General features: G+C 38.4%; 1 protein-coding gene across 1 annotated transcript in view; it reads left to right on the top strand.

Annotated features, from left to right (window-relative positions):
* The first annotated feature begins 9,375 nt into the window (after positions 1 to 9,375).
* LOC129744578 (cofilin/actin-depolymerizing factor homolog) overlaps positions 9,376 to 26,283 on the top strand; it is a 43,506-nt gene continuing 26,598 nt past the window's right edge. The window contains exons 1-2 of the mRNA XM_055737182.1: positions 9,376 to 9,487; positions 10,266 to 10,312. Of these exons, the coding sequence (XP_055593157.1) occupies positions 10,310 to 10,312 (3 nt within the window). The 5' untranslated portion in view covers positions 9,376 to 9,487; positions 10,266 to 10,309. The remainder of the gene's footprint in view (positions 9,488 to 10,265; positions 10,313 to 26,283) is intronic.

Below are 26,283 nucleotides of genomic sequence, written 5' to 3' on the forward strand. Positions count from 1 at the left end.
AGGCACGAGTTTTGCCGATCTTTCGTCGCCGAATCTCGCGGCTGGTGTCATTGTCTGAGGTCACCAGTGAGTCGAGATAGACAAAGTTTCCGATTATCTCCATCTCGTCGCCGTCGATCGTGACCCTGTTATTACTGGACAAGCGGGCTTTTGGTCGATCTCGGATCCGCAGGTCAGCATATACTTCGTCTTGGACGCTGCTTCCCGTTTCAGCTTGAGGTAGATCATCTTCACCGCGGCAGATGATCCGCCGACTATGTCAATGTCATTAGCAGAGCAGATTTTATCGCGCCAGCACTAAATTTTACTTCGGAAGTCCGGACTTCCGAAGTAAAATTTAGCGACTTGGTAGTGGTTCGGCCACCCGGCTTTCCTCACTTCTGCTTCGCTCGGTCTCGTCGTCCTCAGGCCAAGCGTTGTAGGCTAACTTAGTGATCGATCGCCCCTGTCAGATAACACTTCCATCGAGATTGAAGTGATTGGTCGCGAGTAAATGTAGTTTTCAAATACCGCAGTCAGGAAAAATCATGGGTGATGTTTTTCCCACAATAATGCAGCCTTCAAAGCCGACGACAGCGCCACAACCAGAGGGCCATCAATGGTAACCCGCGCTGCTTGGTAACCACCCCGACGTCGAATTGACGAAAGGCGAAGCGATTGTGTTCGCCATAATGGGAGAGCAACGACCTGTACTCTCGGTTCAAGGCCGGTCAAAGGCGAACAACCTGGTGCTGGATTACTATCACAAAACTGCGAATTACAAAGTGCACCACACATCCAGCACACAAAAGCCAGCTAAGTGTTAAAAGCCAGACACTAGGTAAGCCATGAGACGCCGAACCGCTATTTTGTTCCCGCTGAAAGACGGAACACTAACACCTGATTCTTATACAGGACCCTTAAGTCTTTGGCCAAAAGCAACTACGTAGTTAGCGGGACAGAAGTCAACCTGGTCCCTGAACCCTGGTCCTGAATCGGCCTTGGTATTGGTCTTGATCGTCACGGATAGCCATTTCATCCGAATGATCATTAGGGTTGACATAGAGTTTGAAATCCCTGCGATTTCCTTTAGTTAAGCGAGCCGCCCTAAGGCATAATAATGGGAGTCCCTGTAACGCCGGTGAGGTGGTAGGTTTTAAACTTACACCCCGGACGGCTTGACGGCAAGGTTCGAAGTTGATAGGAGGGCTGGTGATGCTAGTCGAAACCCGTTAGACGTGGGCGTTCTCGACTCGATCTTCCGCGTCCTAGTCACCCGTCGACACACAAGTCAGGATATGCCGGGTACCATGCTTGCCTAAAACCGGATATAAGAGGCAAGATGGAGACCGGACACTTCGGGAAACTCCTGATATTGCACGTGGAGTCCGTTGAAAGCTACCTCACTCGAACCAAGAACAATTGGCGTCCGTTCTGATTCGCAGTCCGCTGACATCTTGAAACCCCAAGTTGCTAGTTAGAGCACCTGTATCCGTGGTCCAAACAGCCGGTTTAGACCCAAATTCCGACCCGAGCAACCGCACTGGTGATCCATTAGACTAGTTTCAACTCAACTTTTTTTAGAGCTGGTTTAAGGATTGATCCAAAACTGATGAGATTTGGATCCAATTTGACGCAGTTCTAAACCGTTTGACAGTTAATGGAACACGAGTGCAGTTGCCAGTTTTTTTTTATTGAATCGGATCTAATTTCTTTGGTTCAATTCTTGTATAAATTAGACCCAAGAATAGACCACGAATACAGATGCTCTTGGGCGGCTTTAGCAACCTCAACCGACCCATGCAGCAACAATTAGTGAAAGGGATATTAAAAGGGGGAAAGAAGCCTTAAATTTATAGGGAAATATTCTACAACTAAATCCACAACAACCTTTTTTTTTTTTTTGTAATTTCTTTATTTGAAACGGCTCATACCTTTAGGCTTTAAGGAGCCAAACTCGTTTTGTTTGATTACAATTGTGTACTTAGATCTAGTTCACTTTTTTTTTTGAAGAAAAAGAAAGATAGAAAGGGAAATATGAAAATAAAGAGAATTATAGTCGAAGATCGATAGCTTTTAGGAAAAGGTATATCTCGAACATATAGTCCAAGTCCATCATACCTAATACATCCCTCACTGGAACGTCGGGTGGTTTTCCTCGGGCCCGAAGGGAATCTATAAAGTTCGCTCTGGCGAATAGGTGGTCCTCACACGACCAAACAATATGCTCGATGTCATGGTAACCTAGACCACATCCGCATAAATTGCTGCCAGCAATATTTAAACGATAGAGTACCGCATTCATGGAATAATGATTGGACATGAGACGGGAAAATATACGAATAAAATCCCGAGTCAGGTTCAATCTATTAAACCAGGGTTTAAGGCTTACCTTTGGGATAATCGAGTGGAACCACCGACCCAACTCATCCTCGTCCCATCTACGCTGCCAGTTGACAAGAGAGTTTCTTCGAGCCAAGAAGTAAAATTCGTTGAATACGATTTCACGCTGGTAAATGTTGCCTTCCATCGCACCCACTTTTGCAAGGGAATCTGCCCTCTCATTGCCTGCTATAGAGCAATGTGAGGGGACCCAGATAAAGGTGATAGAAAAGCAACGTCTTGATAAAGTGGTCAATATATCTCGTATCATTTCGAGGAAGTACGGCGTGAATTTTCCTGGTTTTATAGAGCGGATTGCTTCAACAGAGCTGAGACTATCAGTTATAATATAGTAGTGTTCAATAGGTCGTGTGGCGATACTATTCAAAGCCCAGTGAATAGCTGCTAACTCTGCAACATATACAGAGCATGGTGACTGGAGACTGTGAGATGCGCTGGATATTTCGTTGAACACTCCAAATCCTGTTGTTTCCTCTATAAGTGATCCATCGGTAAAGTACATTTTATCAGCATCGACGTGTCTATATTTAGCTTCGAAAATTCTTGGAATCAGAAGAGGACGATGCGGATCCGGGATTCCACGAATTTCCTGCTGCATAGACAAATCAAACTGGACAGAAGAATGATCGTAGTCTGGGCTACAAACACGAGTTGGAGAATACGAAGAAGGGTTTACCTGCATTGACATGAGGATATGGTATATAGACATAAATCTGGTTTGAACATTTTGCTCAAGTAACCTTTCGAAATTTACAATCACCAATGGGTTCATGACCTCACACCTGATGAGGAACCGAAGTGATAGTAAATTGAATCGATCTTTCAAAGGGAGTATTCCTGCCAAAACTTCAAGACTCATGTTGTGTGTTGAGGGCATACAGCCCAAAGCGATACGGAGACAACGGTATTGGATACGCTCTAGTTTGATGAGGTGAGTTTTGGCAGCTGACTGGAAACAGAAGCTACCATATTCCATAACGGATAGAATAGTTGTTCGATACAATTTGATAAGATCTTCTGGATGGGCTCCCCACCAGGTGCCAGTAATTGATCGGAGAAAATTGATTCTTTGTTGGCATTTTCCTTTCAGATACTCAATGTGGGCTCTCTAGGTACACTTGGAATCAAACCAAACCCCAAGATACTTGAAACTCCTCGATTGAGTGATCGTTCTGCCTAGGAGTTGAAGCTTAGATTGAGCAGGTCTACGTTTCTTAGAGAAAACAACCATTTCCGTTTTCTGAGGGGAAAACTCAATCCCAAGCCCCAAAGCCCAGGAAGACAATCTGTCTAAAGTATCTTGTAAAGGCCTGTGCAGATGAGACTCAGTAGATCCTGTGACAGACACTACTCCGTCATCTGCAAGTTGTCTTAGAGTGCAGCCTTCAGAGAGACAGCTGTCGATGTCACTCACATAAAAGTTGTACAAAAGTGGACTCAAACATGAACCCTGTGGGAGGCCCATGTAAGATGTTCTTCTAACTGCAAAATCTCCGTGAGCAAAGTTCAAATGTTTCTCACAAAGTAAGCTGTATAAGATGTTGTTCAATAGAGGAGGCAGACCCCGGGAGTGCAACTTGTCTGACAAAACCTCTATTGAGACTGCATCAAAAGCTCCCTTTATGTCTAGAAACACTGAAGCCATTTGCTCACGTTTTGCGTACGCCATTTGTATCTCTGAAGATAGCAAAGCAAGACAATCGTTTGTCCCTTTGCCCCTTCGAAACCCAAATTGAGTATCTGAAAGGAGACCATTTGTTTCCACCCATTTGTCCAAACGAAACAATATCATTTTCTCCATCAACTTGCGTATACAAGACAACATCGCTATTGGACGGTACGAATTGGGATCAGACGCTGGTTTTCCGGGCTTTTGGATAGCAATGACTCTCACTTGTCTCCAATCCTGGGGAACAATGTTGTGCTCCAAGAATTGATTAAATAAATTTAACAAGCGAAATTTGGCAGCATCCGGAAGGTTTTTCAACAAGTTAAATTTAATATTATCAATTCCCGGAGCTGAATTGTTGCAAGAAAGGAGAGAAAGTGAAAATTCGACCATCGAAAAGCTGGAATCCAGACCACATCTTTCTGGAGGCACGTTCCGGATTATTTTTTGCACAGGTGTAGAATCTGGACAGACTTTTCGTGCGAAGTTAAATATCCATCTTTGTGAATATTCCTCACTTTCATTCGTAGATGAACGATTACGCATGCTTCGTGCGACTTTCCATAAGGTACTCAAGGATGTTTCCCGTGATAAACCACCCACAAAATTCCTCCAATACGCTTTCTTTTTCCCTTTGATCAGTTTTTTGAACTGATTTTCAAGGGAAACATATGCATCAAAAAGGACGAGGGTTCCATGTTTTCGAAAATCTTTGAATGCTTTTGACTTGTCCTTATAAAGCTTGGAACACTGCTGGTCCCACCACGGGTTTGGGGGCCTTCGAGGAACTGATGAATGTGGGATGGGTTTTGTTTGTGCGCAAAGGGCACTTTCATGTATCAGACGAGAAAGAAAGTGGTACTCTTCTAAAGGAGGTAAAATATTCATAGAATCGATGGCTGTTGTTATTTCGTCCGAATATTTTTTCCAGTCGATGTGTCTTGTAAGGTCATATTCCATATTTGTTGAATTCGAATTGCTGGCCCCATTGGTGATTGTAATTTTGATTGGCAAGTGATCACTACCATTGGGATCAGGGATTACCTTCCACTGGCAATCCAATGATAGTGAATTTGAGCAGAGGGAGAGGTCAATTGCACTTGGTCTTGCAGGAGGTTTAGGTACTCGTGTTTTTTCACCCGTGTTCAAAATTGTTAAATTGAAACTGTCACAGATGTCATAGATAAGAGTAGAACGACAATCGTCAATTTGTTCTCCCCAGACAGTTCCATGCGAATTGAAATCACCCAGGATCAACCTTGGTTCAGGCAAAACTGAACACAGGTCCTCTAGGTGACTTTGATTCACTGCTACTCTCTGAGGCCAGTACAAACTGACAACGCATAAGTCCCTACCTCTTATAGTTGTATGACATGCAACAGCTTCAATTCCTCCTGATAAAGGGAGGTCGATTCTATAGAAGGAATGGCGCTTGCTGATCCCCAAAAGCACCCCTCCATAAGAATCGTCGCGGTCTAGACGTATGACATTAAAATCGTGGAATGAGATGTTAGATTGAGAAGAAAGCCAAGTTTCGGACAACGCAAAAATATCGCAACTAGTTTCATGAAGAAGAAATTTGAACGGATCCAGTTTAGGGATAATACTACGACAATTCCACTGTAGAACAGTGATATCTCTGACCTCTCGGCGTAAATTAGCCATCGAGAGAGACAAACACTGAAAGGAGGGGCCAAGTTTGCATCAATTGCTTCAAAAATGTCTTTACTACAGGAAGTATTGTTGTAACAATGCCTCTGATGGATTCCGCTACATTAAAACACGTAAAAATTCCATTTAGAATATCGGACAGTTTAAAAAGCCCAGATTGGGTGGATGATTCTGGCGAAAGTTCTTTGGTGTTGTGGTTTTGCAAGGTTCCAGCCGATGTTGATTTGTTCTGTGGAGATTCTTTACCGCGGAAACCAGGAGGAACTTGATGTTCTTTGTTAACAACAGTCGGTTTTTTCTCAATCCTGTTTGGAGAGATAACAGCCGGAATTTTTGATGGTACTTTGGGAGAAAGCGCTTTAGTACGCTTTCGAGAGCATCCTACAGAGAGTTGTAATGGTTGTACTTCATCAGCCGTATCTGTGTCATCATTATCAACTGGCAGCACAGAAAAAATGTTACCAGATTGAGATTGGGCCGGTGGAGAGGCGCTCTTCAGTATGGCGGCATAAGAACGTTTAGAACGCTCTTTTAAAGAGCGCCTCTGTTTATCCCAGCTTGCCTGAAATGCCTCGCAAGAGGAGATATCATGAGGTGAGCCCCCGCAATAGATACATTTCTGTTCTACTGCTGAGCATGCTCCTTCCTCATGATTCTCCCCACAATGCAAGCATCGCTTCTTGTTGGAGCAATGCGAAGCAGTATGCCCCAACTTGATGCAATTCTTGCATTGCATTGGGCGAGGCACATAAAGGCGTACTGGAAGCCTTAAAATTCCATCAATCAAGATGTAATGAGGGAGGGCTGTTCCCGCGAATGTTACCCGAATCGAGGCTGAAGGCTTATACTTTGTAACGCCATCAACGACGAAGGCAGTCATGAGTTGGCGACAATCCAAGATTTCGACCGAAGTCGAATCAAGGCTCTTAAACTTGCCAACGCCGTGAGCCTTAACGTATTCAGCCTCCAGACTCGATTCGGTGATCACACCTTCGATCTCTACATCTCGAGACGGAATATAGAGCTGATACTCCAAATTAAAAAAATTGCTTGCAAGAATACCGTTTGCGGCCTTCCGGTCGCCCACAACAACGCGCATTTTGTTTGGCCTTACTTTAGTCACACTGGTAACGGAGGGCCACCTAGCCAGATCTTTAGTGATCTGCACTACATTTAGAGGTTTTCCGTTAGTTTTGGGCCGGATAAAAACCACCCACGGCCCAGAAGAGGATGAATTATTCGGATAAACTCGGAGTCGGGTTGTCTTTTTCGCAGCTGCAGATGGCGTAGAAAGTTCAACTGACGGAGAAAGATGACCATCTGAAGGACCAGCCACAGCTGAATCCTCCAGATGCTCCTCATCTTCGTAGACGATCTTCTCACCATCTACATCAGGCGGGTCCGACCCCCCGCCTTCGCTCATATTTTATAAAAATAAAAGCGAAGCACGGAATGTCAAAATAACTATAGGGAAAATAGAACAAGATATAGGGAAAAAAGAAATAAGAATTACAAACTTGATTTTTCGATTAATTTGGCTCCTTTGGTGATTGATCCAACCACGTGGTCCTTCCTCGATCGAAGATGGCTGCCACGCCTCCACTCGGTTTCGGGCGAGCACGACCCGTTTGATGATGACAATGATGATGATGACAATGGTTCGCCAAACAATGGCGGCGGCCCTCGTGGTGACCTATTGTTTTTTTACGATTGCCTTTGCTAGCCACAAAATTAGCACTCACTAGCAACAGTCTTTAATTGAACTCCCGATAAGCTGGGGAAAGTCAATTTCATCTGCCTCTGGCAGGAAACACGGCACAAAACACCCTTTAACCGTCCGAACGGCACTAACTCCCGGATATAGTGGACGAAGTCTCACTCACTTGTTCGCGATTATCGAAAGGCAACAAAAAGCGACTGCACACGACGAGTGATGCGAGACGAATGACACAACAACCTTAAAAATACAATCCCTATTTTACGACGTTTGGTAACAATCTTCCGGAGTTATGCTGGCTAGCATCTCACAAATGCTAAACCAGTACTAAATTTTATTTCAAAAGTCCGGACTTACAAATGAAATTTAAGTACTAGATTGTCGGAAGTCTGTATTCAGCTATCAGTTCACCACCGGACGTTTCTAAAATTTTATGAAAATGTACAATATTCGGTTTGGTTTTTTTTCAGGGATTTTCATCCTATTGGATGATTCATCCCATCAATATTCGGTTTTTGCTATAGCACGTATCACGCCAGCACTAAATTTTACTTTGGAAATCCGATCTTTCTTCCTAGAGAAGATACGGGATACTTTGAGTGCTTTAACAAGACGTCGCTTTCCCATTACCTTTGTTTGGGTTCCCTCTCATTGCTCGATAGTGGGCAATGAGAAGGCAGACTCTCTGGCAAAGGTGGGGGCGACGGAAGGCGACACGTATCCACGTGAAATCGTCTTCAACGAATTCTACTTCTTGGTACGAGGGAACTCTCTTGTCAACTGGCAGCGCAAATGGGACGAGGATGAGGATGGTCGGTGGCTCCACTCGATTATCCCAAAGGTAAGCCTTAAACCATGGTTCAATAGATTGAACTTGAGTCGGGATTTTATTCGTATATTTTCCCGTCTCATGTCCAATCATTGTTCCTTAGACGCGGTACTCTATCGTTTTGACATTGCTGGCAGCAATTTGTGTAGTTGCGGCCAAGGTTACCATGACATCGAGCATATTGTTTGGTCGTGTGAGGTCCATCTTGTCGCCAGAACGAATTTAATAGACTCCCTTAGGGCCCGAGGAAAACCACCTAATGTTCCAGTTAGAGATGTACTAGCTGTGCTAGATTTGGACTACATGTTCGAAATCTACCTTTTTCTAAAAGCTATCGATCTTCGTCTATAATTTCTTTTTTATTTTCATATTTCCCTTTCTATCTTCCTTTCTCCTCTCACAAAGTGTTAAGTTAAGAAAACAATTGTAAACAACAAAATCGATTTTGGCTCCTTAAAGCCTAAAGGTATGAGCCGTTTCAAATAAAGAATTGTTAAAAAAAAAAAAAAAATCCGATCTTACGACTTCCGACAAAGGAAAATGAAATATTCGATTATCGGAAGTCTGTGTATAGCTGTCAGTGCACCAGCAACGTTGCTAATTTTTTTTTTATTAAAACGGGCTATAATATCCAGCGAAAGGGTCGAAAGTGTGGTCATTTTCTTCCATTTCATAAGCTACGATTTAGCGCAGTGTAGCAATCAATACGAGAGTGAGAGAGACAGCACTGAGTAAAAAGAGCGGAGGCGGGCAGCGTTGCCAGATTGAAAACCACTCAAGTCCGTAGATTTCCCAAAAATCGAAAAATGTACTGATTTCGGCTAAATAAAACTTGATGACCTTTTTTTTTTTTTTGGTCGTCAGGTAGAATTTTCATATATCCGCAGAATCCCTTGAATTTATTCGATAATCCGTAGAAAATCCGTAGGAAATGCTGAAAATCCGTAGATTTCGAGCATCGATCCGTAGCTCCGTAGAAATGCTTAAAATCCGTAGATCTACGGAGAAATCCGTAGATCTGGCAAGGCTGGAGGCGGGTTTCAAAAATTCGAGAGGCGGGCTTCAGAGAGCAGAGGAGCAAAAAGTTCCGTATTTGGGCGGCTTGAATCGGTTGCTCGCCGTCAGTCCGTTTTAGTGCGCCGAAGGAGCAAGTCCAGATTTTTCTCTGATCCAGCAGCGGCCCCCGAGAGTGTAGTAGTAGTCTTCAGCACCACACACGGTAAAAAAAAGTCGGCAAAGCCGGAAAAAGAAAAAAATCCTAGTGAATTCGCGGTTGATGGTGTGCGTGCGTACGTGTGCTTCCGTTTCTTTTTTTCGCAAATCGCTGCCAGTGAAGTTTAATTAGAGCGGTGAATTTATTCTTTCTTGAATTGTGCTTGTTTCATGAGATAAATGGCTACCGTTTCATGGTCGATATCAATCGGAAAATAAGGGAAAATCGTATCTCGGAAAATTGAATGGAAAATTTGGTTAGCTGTGCGCAGGAGGTGAAGGAGGAAGTACACCTATACAAAGACACTCCGGTGGATAAATAATACGATATGGATTTCTCTCGCTCTCTTTCTCTTTCCAGCATTGTAAAGATGTTCGATAAGTGCTTACAGCAAGCGACGAAGAAACCCCATTTTTAGCTATTAAAATTCGCTTAACATTTTGGCAAATACCTTGCTATTTATCTGAAATCGATTGAATTAATTTGAAATCTTTCGAAACAACTTGTTGAAAGTGTAATATTCCTTGTTAAAAAAGTAGTTTTGGTCTTTGGGCGAGCGATATCCAATCGTGTAGTAGACAGCGCCCTCTTTTTTGTTGCTAAAAATCGCGCCGCGCGTGTGAGTGTGTGTGTGAGATCGTGGTTAGTCGACGGAGGAGGAGGAGGAAAAAAGTCGAATCTTTTGACCAGCCAACCAACAAGAAAAATCCGTTTCCGACTGAACAGAAAATTTATCTTCCAACGTGTTTTCTTATCCCGTAATTTTTGGCTTCTCTAATTGCAGTTTGATTTTTTGTTTGATAAGATAAACAACAGTACGTGCAAACAATGGTGAGTGTCCTTTTTATTTTACATATTTTTAATATCTAGTAATTACTTCACACTGCGGTAAAAAGCATCGTTACAATATTCTTATGTTACTTCATACTCGAAAATGTTTCAACAAAAATATCCCATCTGGTAAAGCAAGCCGGTTCAGTTTCGGCACTCTGGTGCTGTGCTGATCGAGCAAATTCGAACCCGCGAGTCCTCCCATGCGTGTGTTAAAATTAAACCTCATGAAGAGGCGATTTTTTTTTCGCTTCGTTACACGGACAACCAACCGCATGCCGGTTTTTCCTTGGCGGAAGACGACGGTGACCAGCAAGCTACTGTTAACATGATGATGCGTATCTCTTCACACTGGCTGCTACTAGGGGGCTGGGAAAATCATTTCAATGAAAAAAGAGCGATTGGAAAACGTGAAAAGCTAAGTTATCATACGCTCAATTTTCGCCACCCGATTTTTCTTCTATCCTGGCAATGCAATTAACCTTTTCCTGCTGCGCTTCATCTGTGGGTGTCAAGATGTGCGCAAGTGTGTACATACAGTGAGTTCAAAATTTTTGAGCAATTGCATGTGTTGGGTCTGCTGTTGTTCGTGTGGGTAATAATACACGCTACAAGTGATGTGCTGAACACCGACTCGTCACACTGGATAAGATATTTTTTTTTTTAATTTATAAATGAAGGGAACTCCGAATTCAATAATATTCGGTATCACAATTTCAAAAACTTCGGGCACTTCGACTCGTGAAACTTATAAAGCTTAATTAAATTTAATTTATTCATTGAAATAACGGTAGCCTCAAAGTTACATGTATCTATTGCACAAGGTTTTTTTTGCATTTCACTATGCATGTTGTACATAACATAATTTTAATAGGCACGGTTTCTTGTATGTTTGGATAACGTCTCACTTTTAAGCCCATCCCTTTTCTGATCGAAAATATTAGGGTAGTCATTGAACAGGTTCCAATATATTGAACAATGCTAAAACAACGATTAATTAAAACCACAATATACAGTAGAAAACGGTTGCCATGGACCGAGTGAATTTTAAACCTAGTCCACACTAGACAACTTAAACTGCGATTTTTGTTTGAAACCCGAGACAGTCTCAGTGTCTTCCGAATAGAATGGGAGACGCTGAGACCACCTCGAGACTCAAATCAAGCATTTAATAGGAATATTTTTTCGGATAGGTTTGGCATTAAAAAATATGCCAACGGGTTACAGTAATATACGTACCGCGTGAAAAAACCTTGTGAAAATCGTGCTAATTCCCGAAAACCATGTAAAAAACTGTGCTAATTGAGGAAAACCGTGTAAAAATTCTGCAGCTCTGAAACTTGAAAAAATAAGACATGTAACTTGACACTTAAGACCTGAGACTTGGGACTTGAGACATGAGATCTGATACCTGCGAACTGGTACCTGAGACTTGAGACATGGAACATTAGACCTGAGATTAGAGACCTGAAACATAAAACATGAGACCTGAGACTTAAGACATGAGAATTGAGACCAGATGCAATAGACATGAGACTTTACACCTGAGACATGAGACCTCAGACTAAAAACGTGAAACATGAGACCTGACACCTGATATATGAGATCTGAGACAAGAGATTTGAGACATAAGATATGAGACCTGAGGCATAAGACAAGAGCCATGAGACCTGAGACATGACACATTAGACATGAGGCCTGAAGCTCTTTAGGTCTCATGTCTCAGATTTAAGGTCTCAGGTCTCATGTTTTTTGTATCAGGGCTCTCGTCTCTGATCTCATGTCTTAGGTCTCAGGTCTAAAGCCTCATGTTTCATGGCTCTTGTCTCATGCCTCAGGTCTCATGTCTTCTATCTCATGTCTCAAGTCTCATATCTTTTGTCTCAGGTGTTGTGTCTCAGGTCTCATGTCTCGGGCTTCAAATCTCAGGTCTCAATTCTCAGGTCTCAATTCTCAGGTCTCGGGTGTCAGGTCTCATGTATCACATTCTTAGTCTCAGAGCTAAGATTCTCCCAACTTCAAAAAGTGTTTCCCGATCAAAAGGACTATTTTCGTCAAAAACCGTATCAATTCGAGAAATTCGTGTTAATTCCAGGAAACCGTGTAAAAAACGCTTAAAAAAAACCTTGGTGTATTTAAATAGAGCCCCTATCTTGTATAAGGACGAATGACTGGAAAGGTTAAAATTCTCTTAAAATAAACCAAAATAGAAAAACCAAAAGAAAACCTATCTTGTAGATTGAGCAGATTGGAGCAGCTGAGAACTCCGAAGTTCACATTTGCCTAAAAAAATGTTTTACGAGAGCTTCAGGTGACTCTCGTCACGTAAAAGTTACTCAGGAACTTCCATCGACCTTTGAAAGGTAAAATTATCGATAACGGAACTTCTAAGCGCTTTTAATGCAACTCTTTTAAAGAAGGTCATTAACGTTCGGTTTACACTTTCTAACGCACCGTTAAGATATTTCTTGGTGTTTTAAAAGAATCTTTAGGGGAATTCTAAGCGACATGTCAAAAATGTCTGTCAATTTCTTGTCATGGTATTTGTTTTGTTTATATCAGCACTGATATTTACAAATGGAATTCAAAAAATTTTCGAATTTTTCTAATAAATGTTAAGATATTCGAATAAATTTTTGAAGATTAGAATTTTTGATATTATTTATTAAATGTACTGAAAGTCCTTTAAACAAATAAGGTACAATCTATCGAACAACCCATCCAATCATCTCAAATGACATTAGGTTTAAATACTAATTATTACAGTGGCAATGCCCTATTGCTGGATTGGTCGAGAGGCTGGTGCGCTTCATTTCAACCTAGAGAGCAGCGGTTCAATTCTCTAGGCGTACGTAGCTTTTGTAATCAAAACAATATAATTAAAACCAATGAAATTGACCATTATAGACCGGCAACCTAGCAATCTGTCAACTGGTTTTTTTTTCGGCGCGTAGTTTTTTTTACATTCTCTTAGAAGCTGAATAGCATTCTCTTCAGCCACCTAAACAAACTTCATAGTACCTTTAAGAACTTAAATTTTGGGCTGATTAGCATTCTCTTCAGACAAAAACTAGAGCTGATTAAGCTTCTATGAAATCTTTTTAAGGGAATTTTGGGAGGATTACGGTTTTCCTGTTCTGTTGATAAGTTGACGATATCAATAAAGCTATTTAAGCGTTCAGTTCATTGTTTGATGAATTAAGAAACACCTTTTCTAGATTCTGTTTTAATGATATCTTAGATGAGTTGTCGAATAACAGTGTAGTCGCGTAGAATCAATCATTTGAATATATCTGTTACTTGGCAAATTTATGAAAATAAGTTGTACTCAGAATATTTTCTTGGGCTGATTTGGATTTGGAAGAACCTCGTCTATATTACGCGAGCCAAAGACCAATGAGATTCAACTAATCACCTTTTTATTTTATCTTCACCTTTAGTTGCTTTTCGTAGATTGCATTGGATTCAATTCCAACAAGTGACGAAAGATATCTGACAAATCGCCTTTAAGTGGTGTGATGCAACAATTAGTCGATTAGGGCAAGTTCACTCGTGTTGGGAAAAACTGGTATAAATTTTACCATGCAAAAATGTTTTCAAAACTTTTCGGTGTTGTATTTTTTTACAGCACTGTTTCTATCCCAGCCGTATGTGATAGAAATATTGCTATTTTTGCATCACAGCATGCGAGAATACAACACGTGTTGTAAAAACCACAGGCCACAGATCTTGAAATATTTTTGCATGGTAAAATTTTCAAAATGTGCTAAAAGTGTCATAATTTCTACCACTTTCTTTACACCAGTGAACTTGCTCTTAGTAAAGTAAAAAATTGTATCTGGCTTACTAGATCTCTGAAACTATCAGTCTGTTCCTCTATTAATACTGTTAGTATTTGATTCTTTGACCTCCTTCACATTCATAAAGTCAAATAAGCTCTTATTGGGAATAGACTGATTGCATATTTTATGGGTAGTAAAATAAATAACAAAAGGGTTTGTCAATCTCTTTGAGAAAGTCTATCTTCTGATAATCTTGTAACTATCGCAACTTTTTTGCATATTGTCTTGACGATTAGCAACTGCAGCTCGCTTTAGTTAAGGAATTTTCAAATAATTCGTTCGAAAGAAACTTAAATAACCAAAATATTATTTCCCCTCATTAACTTGCCAATAAACAATTGTTGAAAAAAATAAAAAATATTCCACTCGTATTTCGATTTTTTCGTAACCTTCCATTGTGTTTTTTTTACCTCATAACCACGATTGAAAGATGGATCAATATAAAAATTCACGATCAATCAAAGTCTCTCGATGCAAGTGCATTTTCCATTCAACTGCTGCTGGAGCCTGCAGATTAAATCGGACTAGCTTACGTGTTCAAAAACCTGAATTACCCCCTCGATGCAGTCTCTCTTCTCTATCAAGAGTCGATATCTGCCCCAAGCCCAAGTACATGCTTCACTATAACGCTACGACGCGATGGTGGTGGCGATGATGAGTAATCAACCAACCGATGGTGATGAACGAATGAAACCAAGCACTAAGTACGAGTCAGCGGTGCTGCACTCTCTCTGTCAGGGTTTTTTCTTCTTCATCTTTTGTACTGTACGTACACACAGTGACGTGTGATATGAGTAACAACGATGGAAGAGTACAAGTACAAGCGTGACGATGCGATGTCTTTTGGCAGCAGCAGCCCTGTTGGATTGAAGTTGAAGTCGTCGTCAGCGATTGACAAGAAGAGTGAATGGAAGGTGCCGCGCCGCGCAATGTTGTGGGCTGTCTGGCGTGTCAAGTTCATCCGAAAATCGGTCTGGATATGTGGGAAAAACATTTTTTTCTGGCACAGCGTTCCAAACAGTGGCTTATTCCACAGTTTCTAATGGATTGCTTGAAAAGCAGCATCCCCCAAGGTGCATAGAAGCTCCAAATTTGTGCCATATGCAACTAGAAAGCTGAATAGAGATTCGTTAAAATGCACATGAATCGCACAAATGATCCTGAACCGCCTGTTTTGAAATGTTTTCAATTTTCTTGAGTACACTTTACTCAGCCAAGTTTAAAATTGGAGGGCTACTGTTAAAGTCGCTTTGTTACAAAGAGCATTGTCGAGCATTGCGCCCAAGAAACGAAATTTTAAGCCTACCGAGCAATAATACTTAATTTTGCTATCATGCCTTTAAAGTAAATTCAAGTATCATTTTGCCCGAACAATGCCAATGCCAAAATTTGGGTCTTACTTTTCATATATGGATACCTCGATTATACCAAGTGTAGGTTTCACTGCCTTGTTTAGCCAACGTTTCTAAACCAGATTTTAGGGCACAATGATGCCACTTTGAGGTATAATTCATTGCCAAAATTCGGCATCGTTGTGGTTTCAAAAATTTTATCAAAAGTATGCCTAAAGGAGGTATTAACAAGCTATTTTTGAAAGCAAAATTTGTCAACATTGTGCTATCTTCCAGTCGAAAACGATACCCAAATTTGGACACCTTTTTTCGACAAAATGAAACTAAATTTGACATTCAGGAAATGATAGCAAAATTATGGGCCCTATTACATAAAACGAGTGGAGTAACTAGACTCGACTCCAGTCACTGTCGAGTCGAGCGAAATGTCGTATTACGGTAGTCGAGTGAAACTGATCGAATTGGATGGAAACAAACTTGGCTCGGTTAGCTGAGTCACGAACGTTCAAGCAGTCGACTCAGTCGAAATACTCGACTGAAGTTCGACTCGACTCGACTACTGTCATACTAAAATGGCTCACTCGAGTAGAATGACTCGTGACTCGTGTTATGTAATAGGGCCCTATGCATTATGTTTCCTTTAAGTGTGCTTGGGGGGGTGGGGGGGGGGGGGGTATATGATGGAAATCGCCTTTCAAATCCAACAAATAAAGAAGTGAATGTATTCATGGCTCAGACAAACAACGAATATAAAAAACGCCAAAATGTATATACAATTTGGTATATGTCCCGAGCAGACTTTTACGCCAAGACAATACCTACCTAATTTCGCTATCATGTCCTGAAGGTAAAATTTGGTATCATTTTGCCCAAATAAAGATGGTACAATGCCAAAATTCAGGTCTCACTTTTTACACCTCAATTTTACCTCAATCAACTGTAGGTTTCAGTGAAACCTTAATTATACCTCGTTTAGCCAACCTTTCAAAAAGTGTTTTGATAGCCCAATGATGGCACTTTTTGGCTTCCAGTAACCTAAAATATGGTATCAGTGTGCTTTCGAACTTTCCATAAAATAGCCGCCTAAACGAGGTATCAACAAGTTTATGTTTAAACCAAACCATGGCATTTTATCCTCTTTATTTCTAACAGGGCACGATAGCAGTCAATGTCAGGTGTGTAGTGTATAGTGTGTAGTGTATAGTGTGTAGAGGTGGGAAGGTTGAGAAATAAGTGTTCGGGTTGGCGAGATGAACGCTGGAGAGGGGGCGTGTGGGACAAAACTATGACAAAATTACGAAAAAAATATAATAAAATTATGACACAAATATGACAAAAATTAGGCAATGAACTGACAAAACATGACAAATGTGGTAAAAGTGTTACAAAATTATGACAAAAAAAATACAAAAGTCTATCTGACACATATGACTTAAATTTCTCAATACAATCAAAAAATTTCAACACAATTTTGTATAATAGGACCAATGTGATAAAAATATGACAACATTTTAACAAAAATGACAAAATTTTGCTAAAATACGACAACTGTGGTAAACAATTGACAAAAATGTAACAATTATAACAAAAATAAGACAAAATATAGGCAAACAAATTCAAAAATATGACAGACAAGCGTGGTAAAAATATGACGAATATATGACAATAAAATGACAATATCATGACATAAAATTGCGATAAAAATGAAACAAATTTATGACATAAATAAGACAAATATGACAAAATTATGATTAAAATATGACAAAAATGTTAAATTAAAGGGACACAAATTTCGTCAAACTATGCAAAATTATGACAAAGTGATAAAAATATGACAAATGTCATATCTTTCAGAATGTTGTCATTTTTTACCAAATTTGTCATAAGTTGTCATGTTTTTTTTTTCATTTTATTATTAATTTTTTGTCAAAATTTTGTCATATTTATCAGATTTATGTAATAATTTTGTCTTTTTTTAACACATTTGTCATATTTTTTATTAAGGTTTATAGAATTTTTTGTCTTTTTATTGTTAAATCAATGTCATATTTCTGTCTTAATTTTGACATATTTTTTCATTTTTGTCAGATTTTTGTCAATTTTGCTATATTTTTGTAATATTTTTCATATTTTTGTCATATTTTTATCATTGTTTTGTCATTTTATAGCCAATTTTTCGTCATATCTAGGCCATAATTTTGTCATAGTTGTTAGATTGCTGTCATTTTATTGTCAAATTTTTGTCATATCTGTCAGATTTTGGTCATACTAAATATTGTCATAATTTTGTCAGAGCAAAATTCGTGTCGTGACTAGCAAACTCAATAATTTTCATATTTTTATGAAATCTCACAGCGTAAATTGTTGCACCTTATTAGAATGTAGATTAAATTTCCTTTCCAATGAATATAATTTTGATTGGTCCAAACAAAGTAAAAGCACTGAAAATCCGGGTACAACCTGGCGGTGGACCACAAAAACAGATGAAATTTTAATTTTTGAAAAAATCGCGCAAAGAAGTCAACTTTGAAAAATTCCAGTAAATGCAATTTTTGTCGCTTCAAAAATCTAAAGACAAAAAAATGTTAGAATTAGAATAAATTTTGTAGTCATATTTTTTCAAAAACTCTATCATCGCTCAAACAGTTTTTACTAGCAATCGAATGAAAAGTAGGTTTTTGAGACCACTTTTTTGAACTTTTTGTGACCTTTTCATTAAAAAAAAAATCTTGGCTTCATTATGTAGACACAGGGTTGCTAGCGAACCGGGAAAACCGGGAAAACCGGGAAAAACTTTGAAATTTCATCAGGTCACCGGGAAACCGGGAATTTCGGCACCTCACCGGGAAAATTGACAAGTTTGAAATTTTTTCACGGAGTTTCAAAAATATTTTTCAAATTATTTCAAAATTTGGGAGTATTTTTTTTAAGAGTCTCGATATAGATTTATCTCATAAACGCTTAACTTCGTTCATTAGTAAACAAACGGAGTTTGAATCGCTTTCCTCGCTTAAAGAGGTTTCTAACTTATTTAGAGGGTTAGCAACGTACAAATGCAACTATTCAATGTGTATTTGATAAAAATGCACCTGACACCAGTTGATGCATCAGTTCGAAGGTTTCTGAGTAAGTATCAATATGATACAAAAGTGTTATTTTCTCTAATTTTCTGGATCTAGTCAGGAAAACGACTCTAGCTTATAGATGTTTTACAATTTCATTTGAAGAAGTTTTGTGTTTTGCAAAGCTTGAGACTTGATGTTTTCTCTCACTATAGAGGTTTCTCGCACATCCAGATTCGGCTGTACTAGTTTGAGTTTCGACGTCAATCTATTCAGTGTTCGATATACATATTTCATAAAATTATTTTATGCAAAAGGCAAATAATTTGGCAGCGTGAGACGTTTCTGAGCAGAGTTATATCTCTTTTTCACCAGAAAAGGATATTGGTTTTCCAATGTTGTTGTTGTTGTGTATTTCTTTTGAATTGGCCTGAGGAACGAAGCCTTACATCGCAAGTACTAAGTTTTTAATTCATTCTACGTTAAGCTGTTGCTTAAAATTTCCGAAATCTAGGGTCTTAACCCTGATAAAAAATAATATCCTACACTCAAACAATTAAAGCTCAGCCCCAGTCTTATACACGATTTCTCGCGTGAGCTTTCATGTTAACAAAGAGTTTTATTACGAAAAAATACAAAACCTGACATAAACTAGTCGCAACTTCTTTACAATAAAAATTTTAAAGTTGTTTTCATAACTTTTTCAGCAGTTTTCTGTGAATTCTTAAGATGTTTCACACGACGTAATGTAAGCTCAGGCGAGATTCTTGAAAATTTATATTGGCTGTAAGTGCTACTTTATAGTTTCAAGATCAATTAATCGGACTTATTTTTGCAAAATTGATGAAATTGCGGAGCAAAACAAAGAGTAGATGCCCCGTTCGTTAGATTTGTTGAAAAAAATCATGAAAACCTGTCAATTGATACGAAAAGACTACGTGTTAGAAGACGCCGAAAATATTGCCATGATTTCTAACCGGTTTACAAGTTTTGGGATAGATTTATTAGAAATTTGAAGCCCTGTACATATTGATTTTTTTTATTCACCATGATTTTATATGTAAGAGAATAATAAATATCGAGAAGATCATCATTTATAACCGGGAAAAAACCTGGGAAAAAACCGGGAAAAACTTTGGAATTTCAAAGCGAAAAATCGCTAGCAACCCTGTAGACATTAACTTCAGCTTTCATATCCATGAGGCAAATATTTTTTGGACGTGTAATATATGAACTACAGCAGTTTTCCTGAGGCATGTTTTTTCGGATTTATTTTCTTTCATGCTGATTAACGAGAAAACTAGTAGCTTTAGTTATATATAATGTTCTATATTTAGCTATATTCTAATGTTCTGTTTAGCTATATATAATGTTCCTGGATGTTTTTTGTTCAGGCTTCCAGGGTTCGTCCATAAAAAAAGTAAAGATGCAATATTAAAGAACTTTTGAATTCATTTAGGGGTCCTCGGAGAAATTTTTGTTTTTTGAAGCTTCTGAAAAAAGTTACAAGCCTTCAAACTTGCAATAGTGTCAAAATGACACTCTAATGCGGATGAGGGTTAAAGGCTGGATGCTTGAAAGAATAATTTATATCTTTCCTTAAACGCCATCATTTGTTCTACAAAACTATAGCAGTTTAAACTGTTGCAAGGGTTGAAATTCTTCGTTAACTACGATTCCAAAATTTTTGTATGAAGATTTTATGATAAAGATAAAACATCTCTAGATTTCGTGTTGAATCACCAAGTTTAGAAAAACATCTACTCAGATAATGAAATTTTAACCATATACGGCTCTCTAATGAATTCATTATTTCGCATGCACATATCAATGTCCTATCGGAGACGACCTTAACCAAAAGAAGAAAAAAAACGATAAGCCAATCCTGGTCTATGGTATCGCCGTGTACCGTATCACAGTGAATTCGGGCATCATCACTATTCGGCACGGCTGGCAAAAAAAACAACCTCCCCCCGCCTCGTTGGCTCAGATTCGAAAACATCAACGCACAGTGTAAGGAATTACCATATATGGTCAAAGTAGAGAAGAGATAGGTTTTCGTGAATCGAATTACTCATACCCGAGCGAGCAGGCAGCAGCAGCAGCAGAGTACACACTCGTGCGCAGCCGGCATCCGTTATTCCATGATGTCGATGGTGCCGATTTGTGGTATTGGTGCAAGCCAGAACCGGTCCTCTCGGAACTCGAACGGACGGACGGAAGGTATCGGACCGTACCGGTGTTTGTGAAACATGCCGGTCTCTAGATGCGCTCTCTTGCTCTTTTTCCAATCCAATCCAACCAAACGCGACGTCTGTGTCGATTGCACAACTACAACGCCCGTTGAATTGCAAAAGTACCACCAGAGCACGCCGGCTCTTCTCCAGTTACTTCACGATTCGAACAACACCACCTATTCGTTGTAGTCGTGGATGGATAGACGAGAGACGGTCGGAACGGACGGAATCTAGCCAGGGGAGATTCCGAATCCGAATGCGCTGCAATGACCGAAAATGGAAAGGATTGTCGATTTCGTTGACATTGCGAAATATCAACGAACCCGGTTATCAGCCGCTGTCTGCTTCCAACAACAACAACAACAGCTGTCATAGTAGAGGGCGGTGGCCCTTTCTCTTGCACCACTTACTCCCACAAACCCCTTGATTCCGGAGGATTACGAATCCAGTCAGCTTCTAATTCCCAGTAAGCAGCTCGCTGCTCGATGACGACACTGACTCCGATTTATCAGAGCAGCTACAAACCAGTTGATAAACCATTTTATGGTACTGCTGAAACGTTCTCGTCCGTTGAATTGAAAGTGTGATTGAAGAGGACAATTTCTTCACAATGCAAAATTGCAAACTCATCGAATGACCTTGTCCCCTAAAGCCGCAGCGGCAGCAGCAGCAGGTGCCAATTCATAGGGCGGCGGTGACGACTATTATTTGTGAACGAACTCATAAATTCAAAATTGTCTGGCGGTAGCTTCTTCTTGAAAAACAGATGACGCATATTAGGATGACCCGAATCTGTCAGACACAATGTGTCAATAGGCGATGAACGATGAGCTAGGTACCAAGCGAAAGCTAGGGACCATCATCAACCCCGATGCCGCCGCCATCAACGGAAAACCGACCCGTATTGGCGAAATATTTTACAGGTTTATAGTTAGCTGGTGCTGTAAACTGTCTGGTCGAATTAGCTTTACCATAAATTGGAGGGATCCTGGTTTATGGTAATGGCTTTGACGATATTCGCCACATTCGATGGAATTATTGTTTTAGATGGTTAAGAGAGTATTCGGATTGTAGGTTAAATTGTTCTGTTTATATGTGTTTATTTTACAATTTAATCACTTGAATCGAAGTTTGATTATTGTCGGATCACAAGGATGTTTTCGTATAGAAACATTATAATTTGGGATATTTAGGCGATAAAGTAAAAACTCAAAGACTAAACTTTATGACATTGATTTGAAGACCATGGTGCTCATGGAGTTTTGCGAAAAAACGATTATATAAGTATATCATCAGGTAGTCTAACATGCCATGAATATATGAATTCCGTATCGAGAGATGGAATTCCAGAAGTGAAATAGCAGCAAAATATGCTTTCATTGTTGTTAAGACTTTATTATGTGACGAAAAACACATTCCACGCATGCATTTTTTCAGTTCTGCAAAGAGGAATGAGTTTATAGAAAGTCATCTGGTTATATGAATAGAAAATCGAGACCACATTATTTTTTTATGCAGTCAGTATGAAACTCATCGTAGACAACTGTGGAGAAGCTTGATTGAAAAACGTATTATTCCGGATTTAGAAATTATTCTGAAACACAAAGATTTTGAATTATATAAAGTGATAGCTGATTTCGTTATTACATGTAACATAGATCTTTAAAACAATTTTTTTACAACACTTGGCCGGTTATGTAATTAGAGGTGAAGCCAATAAATAGTTAAGCAAAAAAAAATCGAGTTTCAAATCAAATTGAAACTTTCAATGTCAAACTGAGACCAAAATAAGGTATCAACAGCAAACTGAGAGCTACCATGAAAAATTATTCGATACCTTCTATTGGCATCATGGTGCTTTCCCAAAATTTTAATATCGTTTAGGTCTCCAAACAGCCAAAGTTGGCCTCACTTTGCTGACCATGTATGAAACTTTTTGAACTCTTATAGAAAATTTTGCTTTTTGGAGATTTTTTTTCTTATTTCCTCTGCCAAAAAAATAGAAAAAAAAAATGTAAAATTTGACCTAACGAAAACCAGGGTGGTTAGCGATCCGGAAAACCGGAAAAACTTCGTAATTCAATTTTTCACCGGGAAACAGGAAAATTTCGCACATGACCGGTCAAGTGTTATTCCTTTTAGCGCTGATGAGACCTAGCGGATAGATTGGCGCGCTGGTAACTAGGTTCGATTCCCGTTACCGGCAAGAAAACTTTTTGGTTCGAATCCCATAAGTTGCGAACAGGTAAGTGTTTGAGACTGATATTCAAGTGAAAGCTGAACATTTATGATAAATTTTGAGTACATAAACGGGGCAAGTGCAAACTTAGACAATTTTTCAAACAAAAATACGGTATAGGCCGAATATTTATTCTCGAAATTTATACAACAACATAATTGTCAATTGATTTTGGACAGTGTGGATTTGATTTAAATCAAAGGGATCATTATTTAAATCACTTGATTTTAATTAGTGATTTAAATCAAACTTTCTCAGTGAATAAAATTCCTGAAATTCAGTGAATGTGGAATGGTTTTTTTTTTCGTTTTTCCACGTTTCCAAGAAGGCTTATTCATCTCCTCGAGAATTTAGAATAGATTTTTCTTTCTTGCTTCTTGTGGATATTCCGCAAGTTGTGATTGACGAGGATGCCGAATGCTTGTCCACGTAGAAGGGAGTAGACGTTTGGATAATGTCCATGTGGGCATATTTAAAGAATATTACTCAAATTTAATTCAGTGAAGATATGTTGATTGAGAATTTGGCAAGTTGGCATTTCTATCAAATAACCCAAACAATGTCCGCAAAAATCTGCTCAAAAAATTAGTTTGCTTGAAACTGAAGTCAATTTTATTTTCTTTTTTTTATAAAACCATCAGATTTTTCATGTTTTTGCATAAATCTCGACGCTCAACGTTTTTGAAAATTATGAATTAAGGTTTATTCTATTTGTTCGATTTCTCTGAACCAATAGAAGAAGAAGGCTGATCGAGTGCTAAAGACCAACTCGTAGTCCGTCTATAAAAAGTGTTTTGTGAATTTCGATAATATTTTCATTCAGTAAAGGAATTGCTTATTTGTTACTGAACTTTAAAAAAACTTTAAAAAAATTGTATGTAAAATTAGGCGGGGGCAGTGGAAAACATGCATTACAAAGGAGTAGTAAGCTTAGGAAGGAATTCAACAAAGTTTTCCATGGCAATCGTCAATCGTTTCGAATCGTTAGAAACCAAGTCGAATCAATGTGGATTTAGTTTAAAAAGCATCGGTCTTTGATGAATGTTAAAAATCATGAAACATAAATGTTACACTTATACAGCCTTTATAAAGCTGAGTAAAAATACACATGATGGAAGAACCTTTGGATGCTGAAATATTTCCTCAACAAATGCAATTTATCAAATCCTATTTAAATAAAAAAAACCTTTGATTTAAATAAAAAAAACCGATTTGAATATAAAAAACGATTTTTTGGTTTTTTTTTTTTTAAATCATTGTTTTTTATAAACCCTGATTTTGCATAATTTATAAAATATTCAAAAGTAATACTAAAAAAGCTATTTAATAATCAAAAACTTTATATGAGGGGCATTAAGATAGAAGAAATGAAAGGAAATTGAAGTGATCGTTTTTTTTTTATTTTTATTAGAAGCTCGACAGAATATTCGACCGAATATTCGTTTGGCCTGTTAATAATTTTATTTGTTTTACATTTTCGACTCGAGAGACATAGTTTTAAAATTAAAAAAATCCCTGCGTATCAGTCTAATGTTTCGTAAAAATATCTGAAAAAACCACTTGAAGATTATTTACCACTAAAAGAAAGCTTAACCGGTTTCGTTTATATGGTTTCAAAAATGAATATTCGGAATTTGGTTTGCTTTTCCTGTTTTATAGAATCGGGATTTTCGTGAGACCATGCGGAAAAAAGTCGGGAAAACAAAAATTGATTTTGAGTGGCCACCCTGATTTGGTCCAGTGGTTTCTGATAGATATTTTCACCAGAAAAATGTTTTTCAATGTTGTTGTGTATTTCTTTTGAATTGGACTGAGGAATGAAGCCTTATATTGTAAGTGTTTTGTTTTTTTTATTCTTCCTAAGTTAAACTTTTGCTTAAAGTTTCCTACGCTGAAATATATATGTCTTATGTAAAAATTTGTCGAAAACAAGCTGCTGTCGAAATAAAAGGTTTTTCCCCTTATACAAAATAATATCTTACATTCAAACACACCGTAAAATTCGCGATTCCCAAGGTTTTAGCGATGGAACGATGCGAAAGATCCTTGTTCTCATGATGAATGCGTAGGATTTTATCGTCTTTCGACTCCATTTCCGCGAGTTTTGATCACAGGACTTTAAAACTTGCAGGATGTAAACAATGCACTATAAACTAAATCCACCCAAATTTTCATTAAATTCTACCCAACGGTTTAAAAATTAGAGCAATTTCATAGTGTGTAAATTTCGTTGTGGACATCCTTTACAAAAAATTAACTGCACTAATGAAATAACTAAATATTTTCATGCAATCTGATGATTTTAAGTTTTGTAAGACAAATCCCTTTTCAAGTTGGCAAGCTGGTTTGATGTTATGTTTCGATGTATTTTCTACATATTTCTATAAAAACTACATTTTTTTCTACAACTCTATACAAATTCTAGAAAAAAATTCACATTGGCTCAAAACAACCACATTTTAATTTCGAGGTCAAAGTTAACTTGACTTGTTTTTGCAAAATTCTGTTATTTGTGGATCAAAACAATGAATAAATTCCAATTTCGTTGGATTCGTTCTAAAAAAATTATCAAAACCTGTCAATTTGATACGAAAAAGACCACGTGTTAAAAGACGTCGAAATATTTGTTATGATTCCTTACCGGTTAACAACCTCGCAAAATAATTCTCAGAAATGTGAGAGCTTTACATTGAATTTTTTTTGTTCACCATGATTTTATGTTAAAAAACGAGTATAAAAATATCGGGAAAATCATCATTTTTAACGGGGAAAAAACTTTGGATTTTCAAAATGAAAAATCGCTAGATACCCTGGTATAAGCATAAAAAAAAATCCAAGAAGCGTTTGGCAGGGAACTCCACGCTTCATTCCTTCCCTTAATGCTGTATCTTTAAAGGGTTTTCATCACATGGTTGGCCTGGCCATAGTTGTATCTGCAATATGTTCAATATGTAACAGATACAACGCAAAAATGAAGGACGTAAGTTTTACATTTTCCAGTATGCTTACAAGTTTTGGCCATGTTGATGTTAGAAGAAGAAATAACTTTAAAAAATAGGAAAAAGTCATTATAGAAAAGTTTGCTCTTTTTTGACAAAACTGCAAAACATTACATATACATATAGCGAATCAACATTTTTAACCGGGAAAATATGGGAAAACTTTGTAATTTCAAACAGAAAAGTCGCTACCAACCTTGATGTTAGTGTATGAGCTTATCTATAATCTTCCAAATTTTA

The sequence above is a fragment of the Uranotaenia lowii genome, chromosome 2, assembly GCF_029784155.1.
Source record: "Uranotaenia lowii strain MFRU-FL chromosome 2, ASM2978415v1, whole genome shotgun sequence".
Taxonomy (NCBI): domain Eukaryota; kingdom Metazoa; phylum Arthropoda; class Insecta; order Diptera; family Culicidae; genus Uranotaenia; species Uranotaenia lowii.